The sequence below is a fragment of the Physella acuta genome, unplaced genomic scaffold (genome assembly GCF_028476545.2).
Source record: "Physella acuta isolate Inbredline_101_S28 unplaced genomic scaffold, ASM2847654v3 ptg000913l, whole genome shotgun sequence".
NCBI lineage: Eukaryota > Metazoa > Mollusca > Gastropoda > Physidae > Physella > Physella acuta.
In genome coordinates, this window is record NW_026732430.1 from 313,386 (window position 1) to 335,382 (window position 21,997).

At 41.7% G+C, this 21,997-nt stretch overlaps 1 protein-coding gene and 1 long non-coding RNA gene across 4 annotated transcripts; both read right to left on the reverse strand.

The window, feature by feature from the left end:
- Positions 1-2,823: 2,823 nt before the first annotated feature.
- On the reverse strand, positions 2,824-7,655 carry LOC131953165 (uncharacterized). Of its 3 annotated transcripts, XR_009388602.1 has the most exons (4): positions 7,561-7,655; positions 6,453-6,537; positions 5,852-5,991; positions 2,824-4,942 (listed from the first exon to the last, which is right to left on the reverse strand). It is a non-coding gene; the product is annotated as an uncharacterized LOC131953165 (long non-coding RNA). The 3 variants fall into 3 exon arrangements; XR_009388601.1 differs by lacking the exon at positions 7,561-7,655 and having other exon boundaries at positions 6,196-6,579; XR_009388600.1 differs by lacking the exon at positions 7,561-7,655 and having other exon boundaries at positions 2,825-4,942; positions 6,453-6,579.
- An 8,703-nt stretch (positions 7,656-16,358) lies between these two features.
- On the reverse strand, positions 16,359-19,902 carry LOC131953197 (zygote arrest protein 1). Its single transcript, XM_059316266.1, has 3 exons — positions 19,777-19,902; positions 18,304-18,637; positions 16,359-17,250 (listed from the first exon to the last, which is right to left on the reverse strand). The coding sequence occupies exons 2-3, from the start codon at positions 18,634-18,636 to the stop codon at positions 17,062-17,064; spliced, it is 522 nt and encodes a 173-aa protein (XP_059172249.1). The 5' UTR covers position 18,637; positions 19,777-19,902; the 3' UTR covers positions 16,359-17,061.
- Between the last annotated feature and the right edge of the window lie 2,095 nt (positions 19,903-21,997).

Consider the following 21,997-nt stretch of genomic DNA (forward strand, 5'->3'; position numbering starts at 1 on the left):
CAATCTAATACCATCACAATCACAATCAAATACCATCACAATCACAATCAAATACCATCACAATCACAATCAAATACCATCACAATCACAATCAAATACCATCACAATCACAATCAAATACCATCACAATCACAATCAAATACCATCACAATCACAATCTAATACCATCACAATCACAATCAAATACCATCACAACCCCCCTCCTCACACAGCTACACCCACATTTTAAAAATATACAGGGTAAATATTGAAACATGAAACAAACAAGATCAAGAAACTCCAGTAACTTGCCTGAATTCTTTTTCCGCAAGTTAAGACTGCCAAGTTGTTTTAAGTTCCAAAACAAAACAAATCACCACAACACTCTCAAGGTCAGCTGTTGTCAGACTGGTCAGTGTTTTATGTCACACGATATTGTTGTGTCAGTTTTATACCCTCAGTCTACTTTCAGTTTACTTTTCTATGCACCAATCAAGCCAAACTTTCACGGATGTATCAGCGTTAATTATAGACTCGATAAAACAGATCAAAATAATACATCTCTTTCTTTACTACTCAAATTAAATACGCGATTTATTCGCATTGGATCCAGAGGCGCCTCGTGATAACTATACTAGGTTGAAATGATGACCCCCCCACCTTACATAATCACCGATATTACTGTTTATAAAAAAGTCCCAACTGCACTACAAAAGAAGTAAAAAATAAATAAAACGAGAGGTGTTTCTTTCATGGATTTTTCTCCTGGGGGAGGAAAAGAAGGCAATTGAAACTGTCGGTGGTTAAAGTATATATTTCCTACATAAAATAAATATTTTTCTAATTCGTCAGGGGGCGGTCGAAGTGCTCCGGGGTGGGGGGGGGGGGGGGAAAGGGAGGTATCTATCCCACCCCACCAAATAGATAGAAACTCTGAATGTTATGTTGTGTTTTTATCAGTTTTAAAGTAGTAGCCATAGGTTAACAAAAGCTCAACATTGCAAAAAGTCTAAACGGTAGCCATGGCAACAAGAGCAATGGTAACCATAGCAACAATAGCGCAACATTGCCAAGAGCTGTAACTCTAGGTGAGACGACTTACAATTTTGGAGGGGGGGGGGCTGTAAGACCCTTACACCCCTTTACCTACGCCACTGGTTGAAAAATTGAAACCAATACACTGCACACAAGTCTGTATTGTAGTCTGTATTGATAAGACTAGCATGACGTTTACCATATCGCTGACAACTGATTAGGCTAATTAGGATAATCAGCTGGCGGGTAGAAACCAACGCTATTGAAGTATTAAAGTATTAAAGTATTATAACTTACATACTTTTGAAAAGCTCATTACGTTTGTCACGTAGTAAAACAATAATAAAAATAAAGTGGAACTTGCGAGGATATTCTATAGCAGGGGAGCCATTGAAACAACAACAACTGGAAATCGATAATGATTTATAAGATTAGGATTAAAATGTTCTATTTAAAGGATGGATACATGTAACCATCTAGTCTACTTCGGGTTGGCTTGACTTCTATGGTTCAAATTGGTTTTATTGTTGATACATAAATGTTGTTAGTTTGTCGGCAAGTAAGTCTTTGCTCGTGTTTGGCATCTGACATCTATCTGCCGTCATCAAACATCATCTATTAGCGAGTAATAACAAGCTTTCAGCCGTTATCTACGCGTTTAAAATATCCCCACTTACTGTAATTTTAGCTGGATTAAATTGCCCCCCCTCCCCCCCCAAAAAAAAGCTAACTACACCCCGAAAACCTGCATCCGCTCCCGTCAAAATATTTGTTCACATACGCTGTAGTAAAGTATTGTATAAAGAAGGGGCCGGACAAAGGAAAAGTTCACTCCAAATAAAGCCTTCTAAACAGCTAGGAGAGAATTAGGGGAAATACGACGTGGTCCAAGTGAAATTCGGAGCTCAAGACGCCACTGTGGTTATCTTGTCGCCTGACAGTGCTAATTCTCTCTGTCTTCCATGCCCCTAATGGAGCTAACAAGTGTTGCTGATTCTGATCTGACTGAAGTGGGACCAGCGACAACCGTTAGAATGTCACAGTAACCTGCGCCATCTTATAGTGTGCTACACTTTTTGTTCATACATTACCTGCCGTGTTTACTCCTCGTGCGGTGAACTGTGTCGTCATGTTGTGCGGTTTAACTTTTTGCTCATTCATTACCTGCCGTGTTCACTCCTCGAGTTCACTTAACTGTGTCGTCATGTTGTCCGGTTTGTACTTGCTTTTTGTACGGACATTAAAGGCGTGACATCTTCAAAGGCTCAATACCTCAGTCCGGTACTTTAAACCCACCAGACTAGTGTAGTTTGGTTATGTGTATAGTTTAGTTCTGTGTATAGTTTAGTTGTGTGTATAGTTTAGTTCTGTAGCCACTGTATCCTAGATTTGCGTTTACTTGTGACGTTTATTTAGGATAGAATGTATTTATCTGTGTGTAGAGTGTAGATAGTGACAGTGTAGATAGATATTAAACTCTTTAGTATTATTATCGTAACGAGCTTTTGTTTAATTTAGTCTTGTGTTTTGTAACCGATTTGTGGGTTTGTCTTACATATTGGGCGACTCCCTTGATAGCCACCCGTATCTGCGTGTCAGTGTGTTCCCAACAGTTGTTTCATACAGAAGTATGATGACTGTGGAGATGGTTTCATGAACTCTTAATAAACTCAATGTTAAAATTCATTGTAAACAAAATTAGCGTATACATTTGACAGATTCGAAGTAAATATTTAATAAAAGAATCACTCGCAAAAAAAAAAAAAAAAAACTGCGACTTTAATTTCTGTATATGTGTCAAAACGTTTGAAACAAATTTTGGAGGGGGTGAATTAAGCTGCCTCCAAAGTAATCACAAAATAAAATCAAGATAAGGTCTTAAAGTTTATTTACTCTTTGTTTAATAATCATTTTTTTATTACAATGATCGATCCTAATTATAAAAGCAATGTTCGCATTTCTCTCTATCTCTGTCCGTCACATATTTTCCGAGCCTATAAGAAAAGTATCTTCAGCATATGAATATCTTAAAGATACGGATTTTTTTGAAAATAGTATGTTGTGTATATTAAATGTATACGCTAAATTTTATTTAACGACGGAAACTAGAAATAAAGGAATATTCGAATGTAGAAACACAACTTTAATTATGCGATCGGAGAAGTGTTTATGGTTGTGAAAACAACCCTCTAGAGAACATTTAGTAGCACAAAAACTATCACTGGCAAAAAGAATGACGTCACATAAAACAAATAGAAAAATATCATTATGAAACAATGTGAATAAAACGTTTATGGAAAGTACACAACACTAATGGCGTCATTAATTATACGATAAAAAATAGAGTTAAAAATCGAATGTCGAAAATGATACACAATACTAATGACGTCATCTTCAATAAGATTCAGTTCCAGCATTTTCTAATTTTAGAATTTAAAGAAATGAACTAGTCCATTCAAATTGATTTAGATCTATAGATCTAGTTATCAAGACTAACGCTATGAGATACAATTTTCTCGGCATAAACATATTTAAAAATGTCACTTTATCAGTGTGGGCAAGTAATATGGTTTTGTGTTGACTAATAACGTATATAATTTGGTTTTAATTAATCTAATAGGTATTGGTAGCCTATTATTAAATATGTCGGATTTTTAGCTGTTTAGTTATTTCTTTTCTTTGTCAATAATATCGTTCAGCGTGTAGTAAAGCACATTGCGTTTTGACCAATAACTATTTTATAAAATAAATTTCTCAAACAAGTATAACATTTAAAAAAATACAGGCCTATAAGTCACGTGTAACGGGTACCAATGTCTAGTTCAAAGATATTCTAAGATATAAGTATACCACATTGAGGTTTAATGAAAATCGTAATTTAAATACAAATATAGAGTATTCCACAAAATAACAAGAAAACTTGATATAAATAGTCACGTATTGTTAAACATAAAATTCTGAACGTCGTTGTTGTCAGTGTAGATGTGTTGATGTTTTGATGTGTTGATGTTTTGATGTGTTGATGTGTTGATGTGTTTATATATTGATGTGTTGATGTGTTGATGTGGAAGGTTTTCAGAGCTTGAACTTAAAACTTCAGTGTGTCTTTCAACGTATACATCATGTATTATGAGTAATTATATATAAATAAAGTATTTTTTTAGTAATTTGAGCGGATTTTTAACCTCGGTTAAAAAAAGGTTATTTAAAAATATTCGTGAGCTAACCGATCGCTAGAACCTTGCTATTTCACCTTAGTTTTGTTGTAATAAGTAACCTAACCTTTCATTATTTTAAATAATTTATTATCTGAGAAAACAGGGAAGACCAAGGGAGACGTGGAGACACACAGCGGGGAAGCAACTGACAAAGGCAGGGGTATCTTGGGGAACTGTCAAACATTCTAGTAGAAATATATGAAAACTTACAAGATTTGACCAAGCATTTACAAATAAACAATTAATGTGACTTATTAAAAGGATAGCAAAAACGTAATAATTTATGTTTTCTATAGGTTACAAACTTTAACATATAAAGTTAAATCAATGTCAAATAATAGTATGCGACAATATAGTAGCCATGCCATTAAATGTGTTAACTTATTGCTTGCATTTGAATAATCTCTGAATGTGCTGAGTTACACAGGCCATTTTGTTCTCAATGCACGTAAACATGTCAAATAATTGTATATTTTTCACACTTAACAAATTAATGTTACTAACACATTTAATCTAAAATATATTGCGTCTTTTGGCCGTGGCACTTAATTTCCTCTCTCCATATAGCTGGCTAACCTGGCCTCTACATAAAGCTGTTCTTATTAGGGTAGCGGAACTCATCGGGATACCTTGACCTTCAGGGGATGGTATTTACTCAACTCTTTAAGTTGCTTCGTGAGCACACAGCGAGAGCACTTCTGCGTCTGAAACTACAACAATTGCTCTATTACAGTACACACAAAGTCCTAAGGATGAATTCACATGACATGACTCAAATATTGGCCAACCATACACGTTGCATAAGCCCTACAAATACTCTAACCTTGACCCAACCTTGACCCAACAATGTCCAGGTCTAGGACAGTGTCCTCTGTCAATTACCCCCCCCCCCCCCAAGCATTACACCCTAGTGAACTAATTTTGGTTATTACACACTTGTGGATCCCCCTTTTAGTAATTACACCCTTTCGTAAATATATATTACAGGCTAAGTGAAAAACCCAACATTCTCTACAATGCCTAGCCCTAGAGGATGCCTGAAATGTACCGACATATTATAAATCAAATCAGATTTGTGATTAGCTAGTGGAATACCAAGCAGAAGATGGGGGCAAATGTAGGAAATGTCCTTATCCTAACCCTGACATTAGCGGTTAGGATTAGGTTTAGTGTTAGGTCAGTTGGTAATATTTACTCGTCTTTGTCACCTTTTAAATTTGAAGTGAATGCATGCTAAGTAAATAATTGTATTGTGTATCGGTTATGTTTAGGATATTTATGTGTGGTGGCTGTATTTTACGGCAATATTTGGATAGGGAACGAATGTCCGAATCAAGTGAGCTTATAGTTGGGGGGGTGGGGGGTGGGGGGGAGGTACCGTGTCGACGTCCGTCCTTACTCTTACGCTGAAACAGTAATATTCTTACAAATCATAAAACCGAATTTCATTTTCGCTACACGCATGATGTTAAACTTGTTAAACTAGTACATTTGAAGAACGTATTAAGAGAAGCTTTTTATTTGGTGTAGTCGACTAATCGAGGGTGGGGATGTTAATCAGTTTTGTCCACGTCATAAATGGATGATAACCAAGAGCAATATTTACACATTTTAAATACCTTCTGTGTCTCTTTAATGACGTCTTTATTGACGTCTTCAATGACGTCTTTAATGACGTAAACATACGAAAATCTCCAAATATTTTTTTGACATTTTGGGCATTTAAATAATCCAAATATCAGTTCGGAATAGTCTGTATCTGAAATATATTATTCATTCACAAACTTCAAGATTTACAAGTGAATGTTTTTAAAAAATCCAAATAATTAATGTAATATAATTAATAAATATAATTAAAGACATTTTCCGTTAACTGATTAAAGAAGTCGATATTTGTCCCAAAAAATTGTCCACAACAAATATTGAGACTTGAAACAAACTAGATCAAACTCGCGTAACTTACCTGGATCCATGTGTTGCACGTTAAATCTGCCAAGTTATCTCACGCTGAGCCAAAACAAACCTGATTATAACTTCACCACAACACTCTCAAGTTGGTCTGCTGTTCTCAGACTGGCCAGTGTTTTATATCACACGATATTGTTGTGTCAGTTTTATACCCTCAGTCTACTTTCAGTTTACCTTTTTAAACACAATTTAAATCGAACTTTCACGGAAGTATAAGCGTTAATTATAGAAGATCGATAAAAAATGGCTTACTATTGCTATCAAAGGAATAAACACCAATGTGTTGCCATATCGTTTTGGGTCCATTGCTGTCACTCTGGTCGATGTCACACCCGACCTGCCAACGACCATGGACCAGATACGTCATGGGGGGGGGGGGGGGGGCTGACACCACTATGCCCCCCCCCCCCCAATATTATTCTTTGCAAATAAAAAAAAATTGACATCCATGAAAAACAAACACATAAACCACAGTATTAGAAATTAAAAATCTGATCCCGATCGTTAACTATAATATCGCTGTCATAGATTTATTATAGTAGTAATATGTCTATGGCGAACAGACTTTAAAAAAAAATTTAATATACAAATTTGAAAAGTTCGCAGCAAATATACCTTTAAAAAATATAATAGGAATGTGTTCACAGATCACTAGCTATGTTAGTAATTGACACCAATGTAATCGAATGATATATAGGCCCTACTCATATTTTTAATTTTACTTCTTTTAATAAATAGTAATTTTGTTGATATAATGTGGAACCACATGACCCCGTCTGGCCTAATGCCTAAAAGCTGGTGTCTCACCCCTCTAATCTGCGAGTGTGTTTTGTATTCATAAAATGACGTCAAAGATTTACCCTTTTAAATTTACCTTTACTTGTTCCTGGTATTCTAAATTTAACCTTCGTTTGTATAAGCCAATATCTGAAGTCGCGATTGCATTTAGCACGAAACTAATCAACCGTATTAAAGTCGGTCACAGTACCAATGGACACTATCTGATCTAGGGGTTGGAGTACCTGACCCCACTGGTCCAGGGGGTTGGAGTACCTGACCCCACTGGTATATATATATATATATATATATATATATATATATATATATATATATATATATATATATATATATGTTACCGAGTGTATTGACAACGCCAACTGTTACCGAGTCTATTTACTTGTAGTGCCAAATGTTACCGAATGTATTTACTCGTGCTATCTTTGACCAGCACACAACATCGACCACAATACAGATACTCGGAAGTACAGGTTTACATTGATCTCTTTATTACATGAATCAATAGAAATGCTCCACATAACAATGCATCAATGTTCCACAAGAATACAATGAACAAACTGACCCCCACTGTCCTCACTAGTCCTCACATATCAGAATGCACGTGTCCATCGTTCCTATCCTCACAAACCACAACACGTCCTCACAGTTCAGTCTTCAACTCGGTTCTGCCGTTCTCTACCAGTCGTGCCGTCCTATTATATTCCACGTATTCGTAATACTTCCTATTCGTTGCATCAGACTATGAACTACGCAGCGGCTTTGTGTTCGTTAACAATCCACACCCTGTATCAGTTGCATCAGCCCAGTTTGGCCTTGATCGTGTCTTTAGTTGACAGACTGTATTGCGTTCTTATCGTCTCTAGTAACTACACTAGTTACATCCACCCCCGCCTTTTTTTGTGTGTTTTCAACCACAAACAACGCTTGGCAGGTGCACTCCTTCAATGTCAAACGCAACACCGTAAAAAAAATCGTAAAAATTTTTTTAACAACATTTATCACTATGTAATCAGCTTAAAATTTATTTATTCTTATAATAAGTTACATTTATGTGCAATATATGAAGAAAAAAATGCTTCATTTCAAATGGATAAAAAATCAATAACAAAATTTGACCACAAAAACACACACAAGTAGAAAAATTTGGTGTTTTAAAAATTAATGTGAAAACTGGTGAGCAGGGGCGTAGCGGGGGGGGGGGGGGGGCGGGGGGGCGGACCGCACCGGGTGACACCATTTAGGGGGATGACACCAAGCCAAAAAAATAGCAAAATATATATAGAAAAACTTGAGGGGGGGTGCAAATCGAAAGTTTAAAGGGGGTGCAAATCGAAAACTTGAGGGGGGGTGCAAATCTAAAATTTGTCCCCTGGAAGGGTCGCTACGCCTCTGGGGGGTGACACCATTAAGTGCCGCACTGGGCACACCCGACCTCGCTACGCCACTGCTGGTGAGATTTCAAATTTAACTTACATTTTAATACGAATCAATATTAAGTAATTGTATGCTGTTTTAGAGTTGGGATAATTAAAAAAAAACTTATTGGTTACTTATAAATAAGCTGTGTACACGCTGAAAGTAATAATTTTTCTCATTGTATGTAAACATGTTGTTTTGGTTTATCTTTATTTCCAGTGTTTCTTCCAGACTTTTTTCTCCGGAGGGGGGGGGGGGGAGGGGGGCACTTGAAATTTTCGGGGGGGGGGAGGGGGCAGTAGACTTTCTTCTTGCGAACACTGTTAAAAGTATATATTTTCTATATAAATTATATAAATTTCATTTCGTTCGGGTGGGGGGGGGCGGTAGAATTTTTTCGTGGGGGGGGGGGGGCTCTCCCGAAGAGATGCCTGGAAGAAACTCTATTTATTTCATACTCAATAAAACAAGCTTATTTATCTCGATAAAAATTTTTAATTTATTTCCCGCGGCGTTTCCTCCTTAATTTTCTTCCCCCGTCAAACCTATCATCGTCCAGATAGGCGTCTTCGTCAGGAAAGTTTATCTTATGGGGATGGCGCTTCTTATGAGAATCACGCTTCTCTTCCCGATAATTCTTTACATACAAAGAGCTATCCTCAACGGGATAGCTGTATCCCTTAGGACAACGGCAGGGCTTGCAAAGGCAATCCAAACATATAAGTTATTCCACCTTGTGAGGTTTGACCATGGTTCCGCAGCCTCGGCACTTCTGCGCCTGAAACTAGAAACGATTTCCTATTGCAGGATTAAGTACGTAGGTCAACAGGGTGACGGGATCATGGTCAGCATAGCGGTGAATTCCTGGCTGACCCCACTCCCACACAAATATGACCCAACACTCAATTACGCTACTTTCACTTGGACTCAACATTGGTCTCACATTGACATCTCACAAACCATTTCATACACCATCCTACAATTTTTTTAAAACACTTCATAAATCATCCTATAAGCCATTTCATGCACCATCCTATAAAATGGTTTTAAACCACTTCATAAATCATCATATAAACAATTTCGTACACCATCCTATAAAAAACAACTTTTTAAACCACTTCTTAAATCATCATATAAAACATTTCATACACTATCCTATAAAAAAAACAACTTTGTAATACACTTCATAAATCATCTTATAAACCATTTCATTCACCATCCTATAAAATAAAAACCTTTTTAAACCACTTCATAAATCATCATATAAACCATTTCATACACCATCCTATAATCAATTTACTTCAATATAATGACCGTAAAAATAATTATTGTAATATAATTTAACGTTGTGATTTACATCTTGTTATCAATATGCCTATGTTTTTGACCAAAACTAGGTCTCATTTCTGTTGAGACGTAATTTTTAATAGCAGTCTTCTCATTCTTTCTTAATTTTAGTTTTGGAAGGGGTCCCCTTCAACACAATTAAGTATACGTCTCAACTGGTTATGCGCGATTGAGGCCATTGACTCCGACTTCAGCCTGCTTTTCTTTTTGGATTCCATAGCTTTTGTCCAACCAAGAACAAACTACAAGACAGCAGTTGTTTGATTTTGGAGTTGTCTCCCCTAGAAGAGTGGCTGTCCCCAGCTAACGAGCCTCATCTGTCCTAGGGTTCGAACTCGAGACTTTTAGGTTTAGCTTTACCGAATCGACCATGCCGAACCCCGGAGTTCAATGAATTATTTTGGACGTCATAGCAGGATGATAACTCTGGGCAACATTAAAAAAATAATTCAATTACCTCCCCTGTCGCTTTACTAAAATAGACACTTGCACTACAATTTGGGCATGTAAAGAATCCAAACATTCGTCTAGACATGCCTGCACCTGGAAGATATGTCATACCATTATAAGCATCAACAATATAATTACAGATACAATCTTTTAAAAATATTTTTAACACTTGACATTCGATTTTAACATGAAGCTTTGGCACTTTTTCCAAGGCCCGAAGGTCTTGTCCAAATATTGTACATTTCTCAGGCGCGTATACTGCTCACTATTTTCAACAAAAAACAAATCCGTATCGTTGATTTACAATACATTACATGTTTGGGTCATCGTAATTTTTTATTGAAAGAATAATGCACGTTTGAGATCGAATAATCATTATTAAATTATTATAAAATTACTATTAAAAACATTTCGCCCAATTAAAAAAAATAATTAAAGAAGTTAAAAGAGCTTATTAAAACTCGGCAAATATTGCGATATGAAATGTAGAAGAAAAAACTCTAGTAGCTTACCTGAATCCATTATGTAACAGGTTAATTAATCAATTAAGTCCCCCAGATTGTCGTAATTACCACGAGAAAACAAAACTGATGGAAATTTTAAACGCCACCACAACACTCTGGAGTAGGTCAGCTGTTCGCAGACTGGTCAGTGTTTCAATACATGACAATCTAGTACATTCTGCAACATCTAAACAGTCTACTTTCAGTTTTATTCAACTATGAAATTAATCATCTACAAAAGTTCAGCGTTAATTTTAGCAGACTGATAAAACAGTTTAAATTGTATCGCGGGGTCGTTCAATATATCGCTTTCAAATAATTATTACGTTAGTGGCATACCAATTGCGGATATAAATAGTTTGATTTAAATGACAGATGTGAAAATGTCATATCAAGTACAATAATATTATATAAGACCATCTATCTATCTATATTTATAATTCTCTTCATGGGAACCATGCGAGACACCACGTAAACGCACGCCGTTACTCCCTCGCTCTCTAGGCATATAACTACCACCCTCGACCCCTCCCGGTCTGGTGAACTGTGGTTCACGCAGAATGTTGGGACGGCTATTCGGGGCAAATAATTTAGTTTTTTTTAACGATTTGAAACTAAGGGGAGGTAACAAGTTCTGCTTGATCTTTTCGTTGTCGTCTGTAAACTGTTGCCACGGGTAGTGTCGAATTCACAAATTATGAATTACTGAACAGTAGAAAATAAAACAACTAAATAGTGGTTTATGCTAAGTCTCGGGTCGGCTTGTAAGTACTATTCAGATAAAATAAGTTTAGAACTAATACTAATTCAGTCATTACGATTAGCGCAGCAGTTCAGAAGCGCCTAAGTTAGATTCTATTGTAATTTTTGTTTCTTGACTCTAAGTTACATTCGGTGTAATACTTTTAAGTTCCAATCCATTGTTTAGTAATCCGAATGTCTATTGTATTTTAGGCTGTGACCACTACCGCTCGTCTCGGGAATCTCAGTGTGGTCAGCTGTGCTGTGAGAAGTGGTCCCAGCCCTTCCCCAGCAAGGAGCCAGCAGCCGACGGGACGTTCTGCGGACCTGGCAAGGTCAGGGTCACATCTCTTCACCCATTGGAAACCTAAAGTCGGTCGTGTTAAGTCAGTTATAAGTTTTGTGAGAACATTAAAACATACACTGTCTAACAACAGATTAAAACATACACTGTCTAACAACAGATTAAAACATACACTGTCTAACAACAGATTAAAACCGTTGACCCAGTGTACGATCCAGTGTATGACATCACATCAGTGTCGTGTTGTAATGACCATTTGCTAGGAACAGACCGATGGTGCTTTAGGCACTAGGAGCCACACACTTGGAGCCACACACTGTGAGCCGCACACTGGGAGCCACACACTTGGAGCCACACACTGGGAGTCACACACTGGGAGCCACACACTTGGAGCCACACACTGGGAGTCACACACTGGGAGCCACACACTGGGAGTCACACACTGGGAGCCACACACTGGGAGCCACACACTGGGAGTCACACACTGGGAGCCACTGGGAGCCACTGGGAGCCACACACTGGGAGCCACACACTGGGAGCCACTGGGAGCCACTGGGAGCCACTGGGAGTCACACACTGGGAGTCACACACTGGGAGTCACACACTGGGAGCCACACACTGGGAGTCACACACTGGGAGCCACACACTGGGAGCCACACACTGGGAGTCACACACTGGGAGCCACACACTGGGAGTCACACACTGGGAGCCACACACTGGGAGTCACACACTGGGAGCCACACACTGGGAGTCACACACTGGGAGCCACTGGGAGCCACTGGGAGCCACACACTGGGAGTCACACACTGGGAGCCACACACTGGGAGCCACTGGGAGCCACACACTGGGAGCCACACACTGGGAGTCACACACTGGGAGCCACACACTGGGAGTCACACACTGGGAGCCACTGGGAGCCACTGGGAGCCACACACTGGGAGTCACACACTGGGAGCCACACACTGGGAGCCACTGGGAGCCACACACTGGGAGCCACACACTGGGAGTCACACACTGGGAGCCACTGGGAGCCACACACTGGGAGCCACACACTGGGAGTCACACACTGGGAGTCACACACTGGGAGTCACACACTGGGAGTCACACACTGGGAGCCACACACTGGGAGTCACACACTGGGAGTCACACACTGGGAGCCACTGGGAGCCACACACTGGGAGTCACACACTGGGAGTCACACACTGGGAGCCACACACTGGGAGCCACTGGGAGCCACACACTGGGAGTCACACACTGGGAGTCACACACTGGGAGCCACACACTGGGAGCCACACACTTGGAGCCACACACTGGGAGTCACACACTGGGAGTCACACACTGGGAGTCACACACTGGGAGTCACACACTGGGAGCCACACACTGGGAGTCACACACTGGGAGCCACTGGGAGCCACTGGGAGCCACTGGGAGCCACACACTTGGAGCCACACACTGGGAGTCACACACTGGGAGTCACACACTTGGAGCCACACACTGGGAGCCACACACTGGGAGCCACACACTGGGAGCCACACACTGGGAGTCACACACTGGGAGCCACACACTGGGAGTCACACACTGGGAGCCACACACTGGGAGTCACACACTGGGAGCCACTGGGAGCCACTGGGAGCCACACACTGGGAGTCACACACTGGGAGCCACACACTGGGAGCCACTGGGAGCCACACACTGGGAGCCACACACTGGGAGTCACACACTGGGAGTCACACACTTGGAGCCACACACTGGGAGCCACACACTGGGAGCCACACACTGGGAGCCACACACTGGGAGTCACACACTGGGAGTCACACACTGGGAGTCACACACTGGGAGTCACACACTGGGAGTCACACACTGGGAGTCACTGGGAGCCACTGGGAGCCACTGGGAGTCACACACTGGGAGCCACTGGGAGTCACACACTTGGAGCCACACACTGGGAGTCACACACTGGGAGTCACACACTTGGAGCCACACACTGGGAGCCACACACTGGGAGCCACACACTGGGAGCCACACACTGGGAGTCACACACTGGGAGCCACTGGGAGCCACACACTGGGAGCCACACACTGGGAGTCACACACTTGGAGCCACACACTGGGAGTCACACACTGGGAGCCACACACTGGGAGTCACACACTGGGAGCCACTGGGAGCCACTGGGAGCCACACACTGGGAGCCACTGGGAGCCACACACTGGGAGCCACACACTGGGAGCCACACACTGGGAGCCACACACTGGGAGTCACACACTGGGAGCCACACACTGGGAGCCACACACTGGGAGTCACACACTGGGAGCCACACACTGGGAGCCACTGGGAGCCACACACTGGGAGCCACACACTGGGAGTCACACACTGGGAGCCACTGGGAGCCACACACTGGGAGCCACACACTGGGAGTCACACACTGGGAGTCACACACTGGGAGTCACACACTGGGAGCCACTGGGAGCCACACACTGGGAGCCACACACTGGGAGTCACACACTGGGAGTCACACACTGGGAGCCACTGGGAGCCACACACTGGGAGTCACACACTGGGAGCCACTGGGAGTCACACACTGGGAGTCACACACTGGGAGTCACTGGGAGCCACACACTGGGAGCCACACACTGGGAGTCACACACTGGGAGCCACACACTGGGAGCCACTGGGAGCCACACACTGGGAGTCACTGGGAGCCACACACTGGGAGTCACACACTGGGAGCCACACACTGGGAGTCACACACTGGGAGTCACACACTGGGAGCCACACACTGGGAGCCACTGGGAGCCACACACTGGGAGTCACACACTTGGAGCCACTGGGAGCCACACACTGGGAGCCACACACTGGGAGCCACACAGCGGGAGCCACACAGTGGGAGCCACACACTGGGAGTCACACACTGGGAGTCACACACTGGGAGTCACACACTGGGAGCCACTGGGAGCCACACACTGGGAGCCACACACTGGGAGTCACACACTGGGAGCCACACACTGGGAGCCACACACTGGGAGCCACTGGGAGCCACACACTGGGAGTCACACACTGGGAGCCACACACTGGGAGCCACACACTGGGAGCCACTGGGAGCCACACACTGGGAGTCACACACTGGGAGCCACACACTGGGAGCCACACACTGGGAGCCACTGGGAGCCACACACTGGGAGTCACACACTTGGAGCCACTGGGAGCCACACACTGGGAGTCACACACTGGGAGTCACACACTGGGAGCCACACACTGGGAGCCACTGGGAGCCACACACTGGGAGTCACACACTGGGAGCCACACACTGGGAGCCACACACTGGGAGCCACTGGGAGCCACACACTGGGAGTCACACACTGGGAGCCACACACTGGGAGCCACACACTGGGAGCCACTGGGAGCCACACACTGGGAGTCACACACTTGGAGCCACTGGGAGCCACACACTGGGAGCCACACACTGGGAGCCACACAGCGGGAGCCACACAGTGGGAGCCACACACTGGGAGTCACACACTGGGAGTCACACACTGGGAGTCACACACTGGGAGCCACTGGGAGCCACACACTGGGAGCCACACACTGGGAGTCACACACTGGGAGCCACTGGGAGTCACACACTGGGAGTCACACACTGGGAGTCACACACTGGGAGCCACACACTGGGAGTCACACACTGGGAGCCACACAGCGGGAGTCACACACTGGGAGCCACACACTGGGAGTCACACACTGGGAGTCACACACTGGGAGCCACACACTGGGAGTCACACACTGGGAGCCACACACTGGGAGCCACTGGGAGCCACACACTGGGAGCCACTGGGAGCCACACACTGGGAGCCACTGGGAGCCACACACTGGGAGCCACTGGGAGCCACACACTGGGATCCACACACTGGGAGTACACACTGGGAGACACACACTGGGAGCCACACACTGGGAGTCACACACAGGGAGCCACACAGTGGGAGCCACACACTGCCACACAATGAGAGCCACATATGGGAGCCACACACCATAAACGGATATGCTGCTGATATTATGTCAGGGCTTTGAAGTTGAAGATGGTATCCTTTAGAGAAAATGGATTGGGTAAACACTCAGGAAGTGTGTATCCAGTACAACAAGACAGGCCCTCACCCCAACAGAGCAAAAGGAAAAGAGGCTAACCAAGGAAGACCTGGAGGCATGACCTGGAAGAAGACACTAAGAAGATGGGATACACCTGGGGACAGTTGGAGACTAGCCCAGGACAGAGATGCCTGGAAAGTTCTGGAAATGTCCCAGAAGGGGCGACAGGTTTACCTAACCCAACCGATGTTTTTGTTTTGCTTGAAGACGACTGACGATAAACATTTACCAGCATTAGACCGGCATTAGACCGGCGTAAAACCGGTACTTTCTTTAATAACTAGCTACTGAAATTAAAAACTAAAACTCGAATAATTTCGGTTTTCGAAGGTACAGGGCTAAATTGGTCATGAAGAAATAGCTTAAAAAAGAATCACAAAAAAAATATAATAAACTCGTTGAAAATCAAACTATAACAAATTATTTAATTTTTAAAAATGCAAAAAAAAAAAAAAATGCTTCAAGAATTACAAGAATTACAAGAATTTCAAACAAATGCAGAATTTGTGGGTGCTGACTAGCAACACAAAAAACGTGTTCAACACAGTTACAAACGATGGTGTTCAGACACACGGCAAACACACGACAGACACACGGCAGGCCGGCTTTAGAGACACAGTTACAAACGATGGTGTTCAGACACACGGCAGGCCGGCTTTAGAGACACAGAAACGATGGTGTTCAGACACACGGCAGGCCGGCTTTAGAGACACAGAAACGATGGTGTTCAGACACACGGCAGGCACACGGCAGACACACGACAGACACACGGCAGGCCGGCTTTAGAGACACAGAAACGATGGTGTTCAGACACACGGCAGACACACGACAGACACACGGCAGGCCGGCTTTAGAGACACAGAAACGATGGTGTTCAGACACACGGCAGACACACGACAGACACACGGCAGGCCGGCTTTAGAGACACAGAAACGATGGTGTTCAGACACACGGCAGGCACACGGCAGACACACGGCAGGCCGGCTTTAGAGACACAGAAACGATGGTGTTCAGACACACGGCAGACACACGGCAGACACACGGCAGACACACGGCAGGCCGGCTTTAGAGACACAGAAACGATGGTGTTCAGACACACGGCAGACACACGGCAGACACACGGCAGACACACGGCAGGCCGGCTTTAGAGACACAGAAACGATGGTGTTCAGACACACGGCAGGCCGGCCTTACACTTGAGACACAGGTCCGAGCGATGGTGTTTAGTTTTGTCCACGTGTCTCTCCTTGAACAGACATACACACTCCACTGAGTGACAGACGGAGCAGATGAGCTTCTCCACTTTGTACGGCCGACACTCCACTCGACACTCTTTACACTCCTGCCCGTACACCGCCTGTAAGTAAAGAAATGACACACTAAACACCCTGCCAGTACACCACCTGTAAGTAAAGAAATGACACACTAAACACTCCTGTCCGTACACCGCCTGTAAGTAAAGAAATGACACACTAAACACTCCTGTCCGTACACCGCCTGTAAGTAAAGAAATGACACACTAAACACTCCTGTCAGTACACCACCTGTAAGTAAAGAAACGACACACTTAACACCCTGCCCGTATACTGCCTGTAAGTAAAGAAACGACACATTTAACACCCTGCCCGTATACTGCCTGTAAGTAAAGAAATGACACACTAAACACCCTGCCAGTACACTGCCTGTAAGTAAAGAAATGACACACTAAACACCCTGCCAGTACACTGCCTGTAAGTATAGAAATGACACACTAAACACCACCTGTAAGTAAAGAATCAAGTTTGAGGTCTACATCCAAGTCAGCCAACAAGTCAGATATCTAAAGATGGTTTAGAAACCGGACGGTACTTGTCAATCAAACAACACAATCACTGATTAACGACTCGGGTGAGGAGAGATTTAACAGGAATTTTTGTAAGATTGGATTGTTCTAATTCTAAGGAAGTTGAATAGATTAATTTCCGGGTATGATTGGATAACCCCTCATTCAACTCATGTAAATAAAAAAACATTTTCTCACTTGTAGAACCATGCTGAATTTTTAAAAAAAACTATGCATTGATCTGAAACGCTACAGTAATAATCCGATACGCATTATTAATAGAAAGATAATATCTAGTTTCTAATTATAATTTCTTTAATAATTTTTGTATTGTCTTGTTATAACTTCAATATTGTCTTCTTATACATTTGATAATTTTGTTATAATGTATTATAAAATAAAGAATAACAACATCACAAGAAAATTCGTGCGATGATGGGTTTGGTGTCCATAAGCGGCACACAAAAAATAGACTTCAAAAGAAAATTGTTTGATTGCTCGGCAGTAGATTTAAATTATTCTCATGGTTAGCTCCCTTGCGTTGATATTTGATACTGAAAACTTATAGGCCTAGTAAACTTGACTTACCGTAAGTGTTCTTGGCTTACAGTATACGTGTGTGCTCTCCCACGTTTTCCTGCACTTGGGGCACCGAAAAAAACCGTAGAATCTTTCTAAAGTTTGACGTCGCCTACCAGTTTGTGTAGCCGCGCGGGGTGAATGTGAGTTGTTTAGCGCTTTTATACTGCTGGCACTGTTGTTAGTTTTTATACTGCTGGGCGTAGAGTAGGTTTTTATACTGCTGGATGTAGAGTTGGTTTTTATACTGCTAGCTGAACTGTATCCTGACGGTCTAAGAATAACGTTGGCGTTTCTAGTAGGTGCTTTGGGTTCGGTTGTTCCATAAAGTAAGTTCCCCATTCTGAAAAACGTCAAAAGTTAAAAGAAATTTGTTCTTAGAAAAGGTCATGTTCTATTCTCTTTCTAATGGGAAAACCCTCGTATAGGTTTATCTAGCACTTGTCACACGACCTTCAAATGACCCAGTTTATGCTGTGTGGTCATGTGATCGAGGTCACATAGACCCCACTTTATCATCATACACGGGCCAGATTACACAGACCAATACAATACAGTATAGATCTGCATGATTAACGAAACAAGGCCAGCAAACAAGTTACAGATGTTATATATATATATATATATATATATATATATATATATATATATATATATATATATATATTTATATATATATATATATACGCAGTGGCGTAGCGAGGTCGGGTGTCACCCGGTGCGGCACTTAATGGTGTCACCCCACAGAGGCGTAGCGACCCTTCTCGGGGACACACTTTCAACTTTCGATTTGCACCCCCCCCCTTCAAACTATCGATTTGCACCCCCCCCCCCTCCCACCCCCTCAAACTTTCGATTTGCACCTTTTAAAACACTATTTAACATTCGAATTAATCACTTAATGAAGTGGAATTATCATTTTTCTCTGTATATTTTGCTATTTTTTGCCTTGGTGTCACCCCCTAAATGGTGTCACCCGGTGCGGTCCGAACCCCCCGCCCACACCCCCCACTCCTCGCTCCGCCTCTGTGCATACGCAGGACCAAGTAATCAAGCCTGTTCCTTCCTCCGACATGAACATACTGAAATTCACAAACTGACTGCTAGGTGTTGGTGGGTCCTTAATAAACAGGATCAATCCAGCATCACGTGATTTGTGTTGATTGTATTGGTTGACTGACATGCAGGGACAACAACAACAACAACAACAACAACAGCAACAATATCAACAACAGCAACAACAGCAACAACAACATCAACAACAGCAACAACAACAACATCAACAACAACAACAATAACAACAACAACAATAACAACAACAACAACAACAATAACAACAACAAACGGGTCAATGCTCAGCCGCCAGTGTCAGTAGTACAGACACATCATCATGGTGTGTAACGGCTGACACACCTACTTGTTACATCATAAATAGGCCTAGGCCCTACCGTGTTAGCCGATAACTAAATACACTGTACTCACCTGGTCAGATTGAGTTGAAGTTTTAGGTCAGCCCGTCACATCCAATAACAGAACCGACGGTCGCAGATACGAAAACATTCACACCAACACTGTTTTTTTTAGACTTCCAGGAAATGATGTCTGTGCTAATAATAACTATTCGTTTTGATATGCTATGCACATATGTTTTAAACTCTGAGACCACTTTTTGTATAGTGAAACTAAGAACTTTACAGACATTTTTTTTTTACTGCGGGATGGATGTTAACATTTTTATCCCCTAATGGCAGTTATTATTGTGAATAGTGCGCTCAAGTAATAGTAATGTATTCGTAGAATAGAATATGTATATTAAAAGTATCAACATTTGCTACATGTACATATAAATAATGTATTTACTAGAGCATAAAGCATTTTACAAATATTCTAAAAAATCTCACCCTCCCATCCCCACCCCAAACTACATGGTATTATTCCTAACCGCCTTTTCTTTCTATAAAATATCTTGAGTTTTATTGCTTACGAAAAGGGACATAACCAAATTATTTCCAAGATGATGACAAAAACATCGATCTTCGCTATTTAGATATAGTACTGAGAATTTTAGTAAATCGGATCATTTAGGTACACTGTTCAACTTGTATTATAATTTATTAAACTGAAGTTAACAAATACAAAATTAATGCTAAAATTAATTTTAAAATAACTTTTTATACAGTATAGTTGTAACAGTGTTACAAGAACATACAATATTGTAACTGTATAGCAAGAAAGTTCCTATGATAAAAGTATAGCTTGAACATACCATATACATACCATATACATATATATATATATATATGTGTGTATATATATGTATATATATATATATATAAATATATATATATATATATATATATATATATATATATATATATATATATATATATATATATATATATATATATATATATATATATATATATATATATATATATATGGCACCCCGTCAAAAGAGCTCACGACAAAAGAGCCCCGACATAAGATTCTAAATTTTACGTAAAATTTAATCCAAATTATACATATAATTTAATCAAGATAAATTTTGTGGCTTCTTTTTCCATGACGTTTTTTTCCCGTGACTTAATTTTCTGTCATCGTCCTTATAGAAGACTAAACTGTTATTGTCGTGGAAGTTGTATTCAGTGGCATCGCTGTGTGACCTACTTAGGTCCAGTAATGTTTTATTTTGACATTGTATAATACCTTATATGGATTGATGGTGCAACTACCGGGGTTTTTCCACTGTCTTATTAAGGGTGTCTAAGACTAAGAAATTTTCCATCAAGATCTGATTGATTGATTCGGATCAGATGACTACCCCAACCAATGGCTACATGAGTTGAGGATAACCTCCCCTGTGGCCTAAGTCTTTAACTAGATTGCACACACGCGACACGGGGCAGTCTACCTTGATCAAACGGTCCATTAAGACCAGGCCGTCCATTTTGTCCGGCAATAGATTCTGACCATTTGAACGTGAGAGAACTTAAGTCCTGAGTGTGCTATGCTTTCTTAAGTTGTTTTAGTCTTCTAGTATAATATTACTTGTCGCCAAGTGATTCTTTGAAGCTATAGCAGTGTTGTGTGACCTGTGGCTATTTTAATTTTTATACAGTGTTAAAATCTGTGATAGTATTTTTTCTTACGCTTTGTAAGTTGGGTTTTGTTATTTTCTAAATTAAATATTTTATCTCGTTTAACCTAGTGTTCTGCCACAACTGTGTTCGCTTATTAAAGGTTGTATGCAGATTGGATGAGTGTTAACTTCAATAGTATCACTAGTTTTCCCTAGACATCAAAATCGAGCCCTAGTATGTTGTTGAGTTAGTGTTCATTCATTTAGGCTGTAAGTCATTTGCATATAACCCCAAAAAAAAAGAATCCGGGGACGTTCACCCTCTATCTGGCTGGTAGATAGGTAAACGTTACAGCTGCTCCTAGAGGGACAGCTATAATTATAGGGATTATTGTAGCTGTCGGGATCGGTGAAGGAACGGCAGGGACCCTCAGAGCTCCAAGAACGACCAAGTCCGTTTTCCTCGCGCGGCGGGGTCATGAGTACACAGCGCATACAGACTTGGGTCTGAAACTACAAACGTTCTGCTGTTGCAGGATTTAAAACATATAGCCTGTTTCACGTTCAGTATCTTTCTGTGAAGCAATCAACGAAACCATCCCACATACCAGCGTATACACTGTC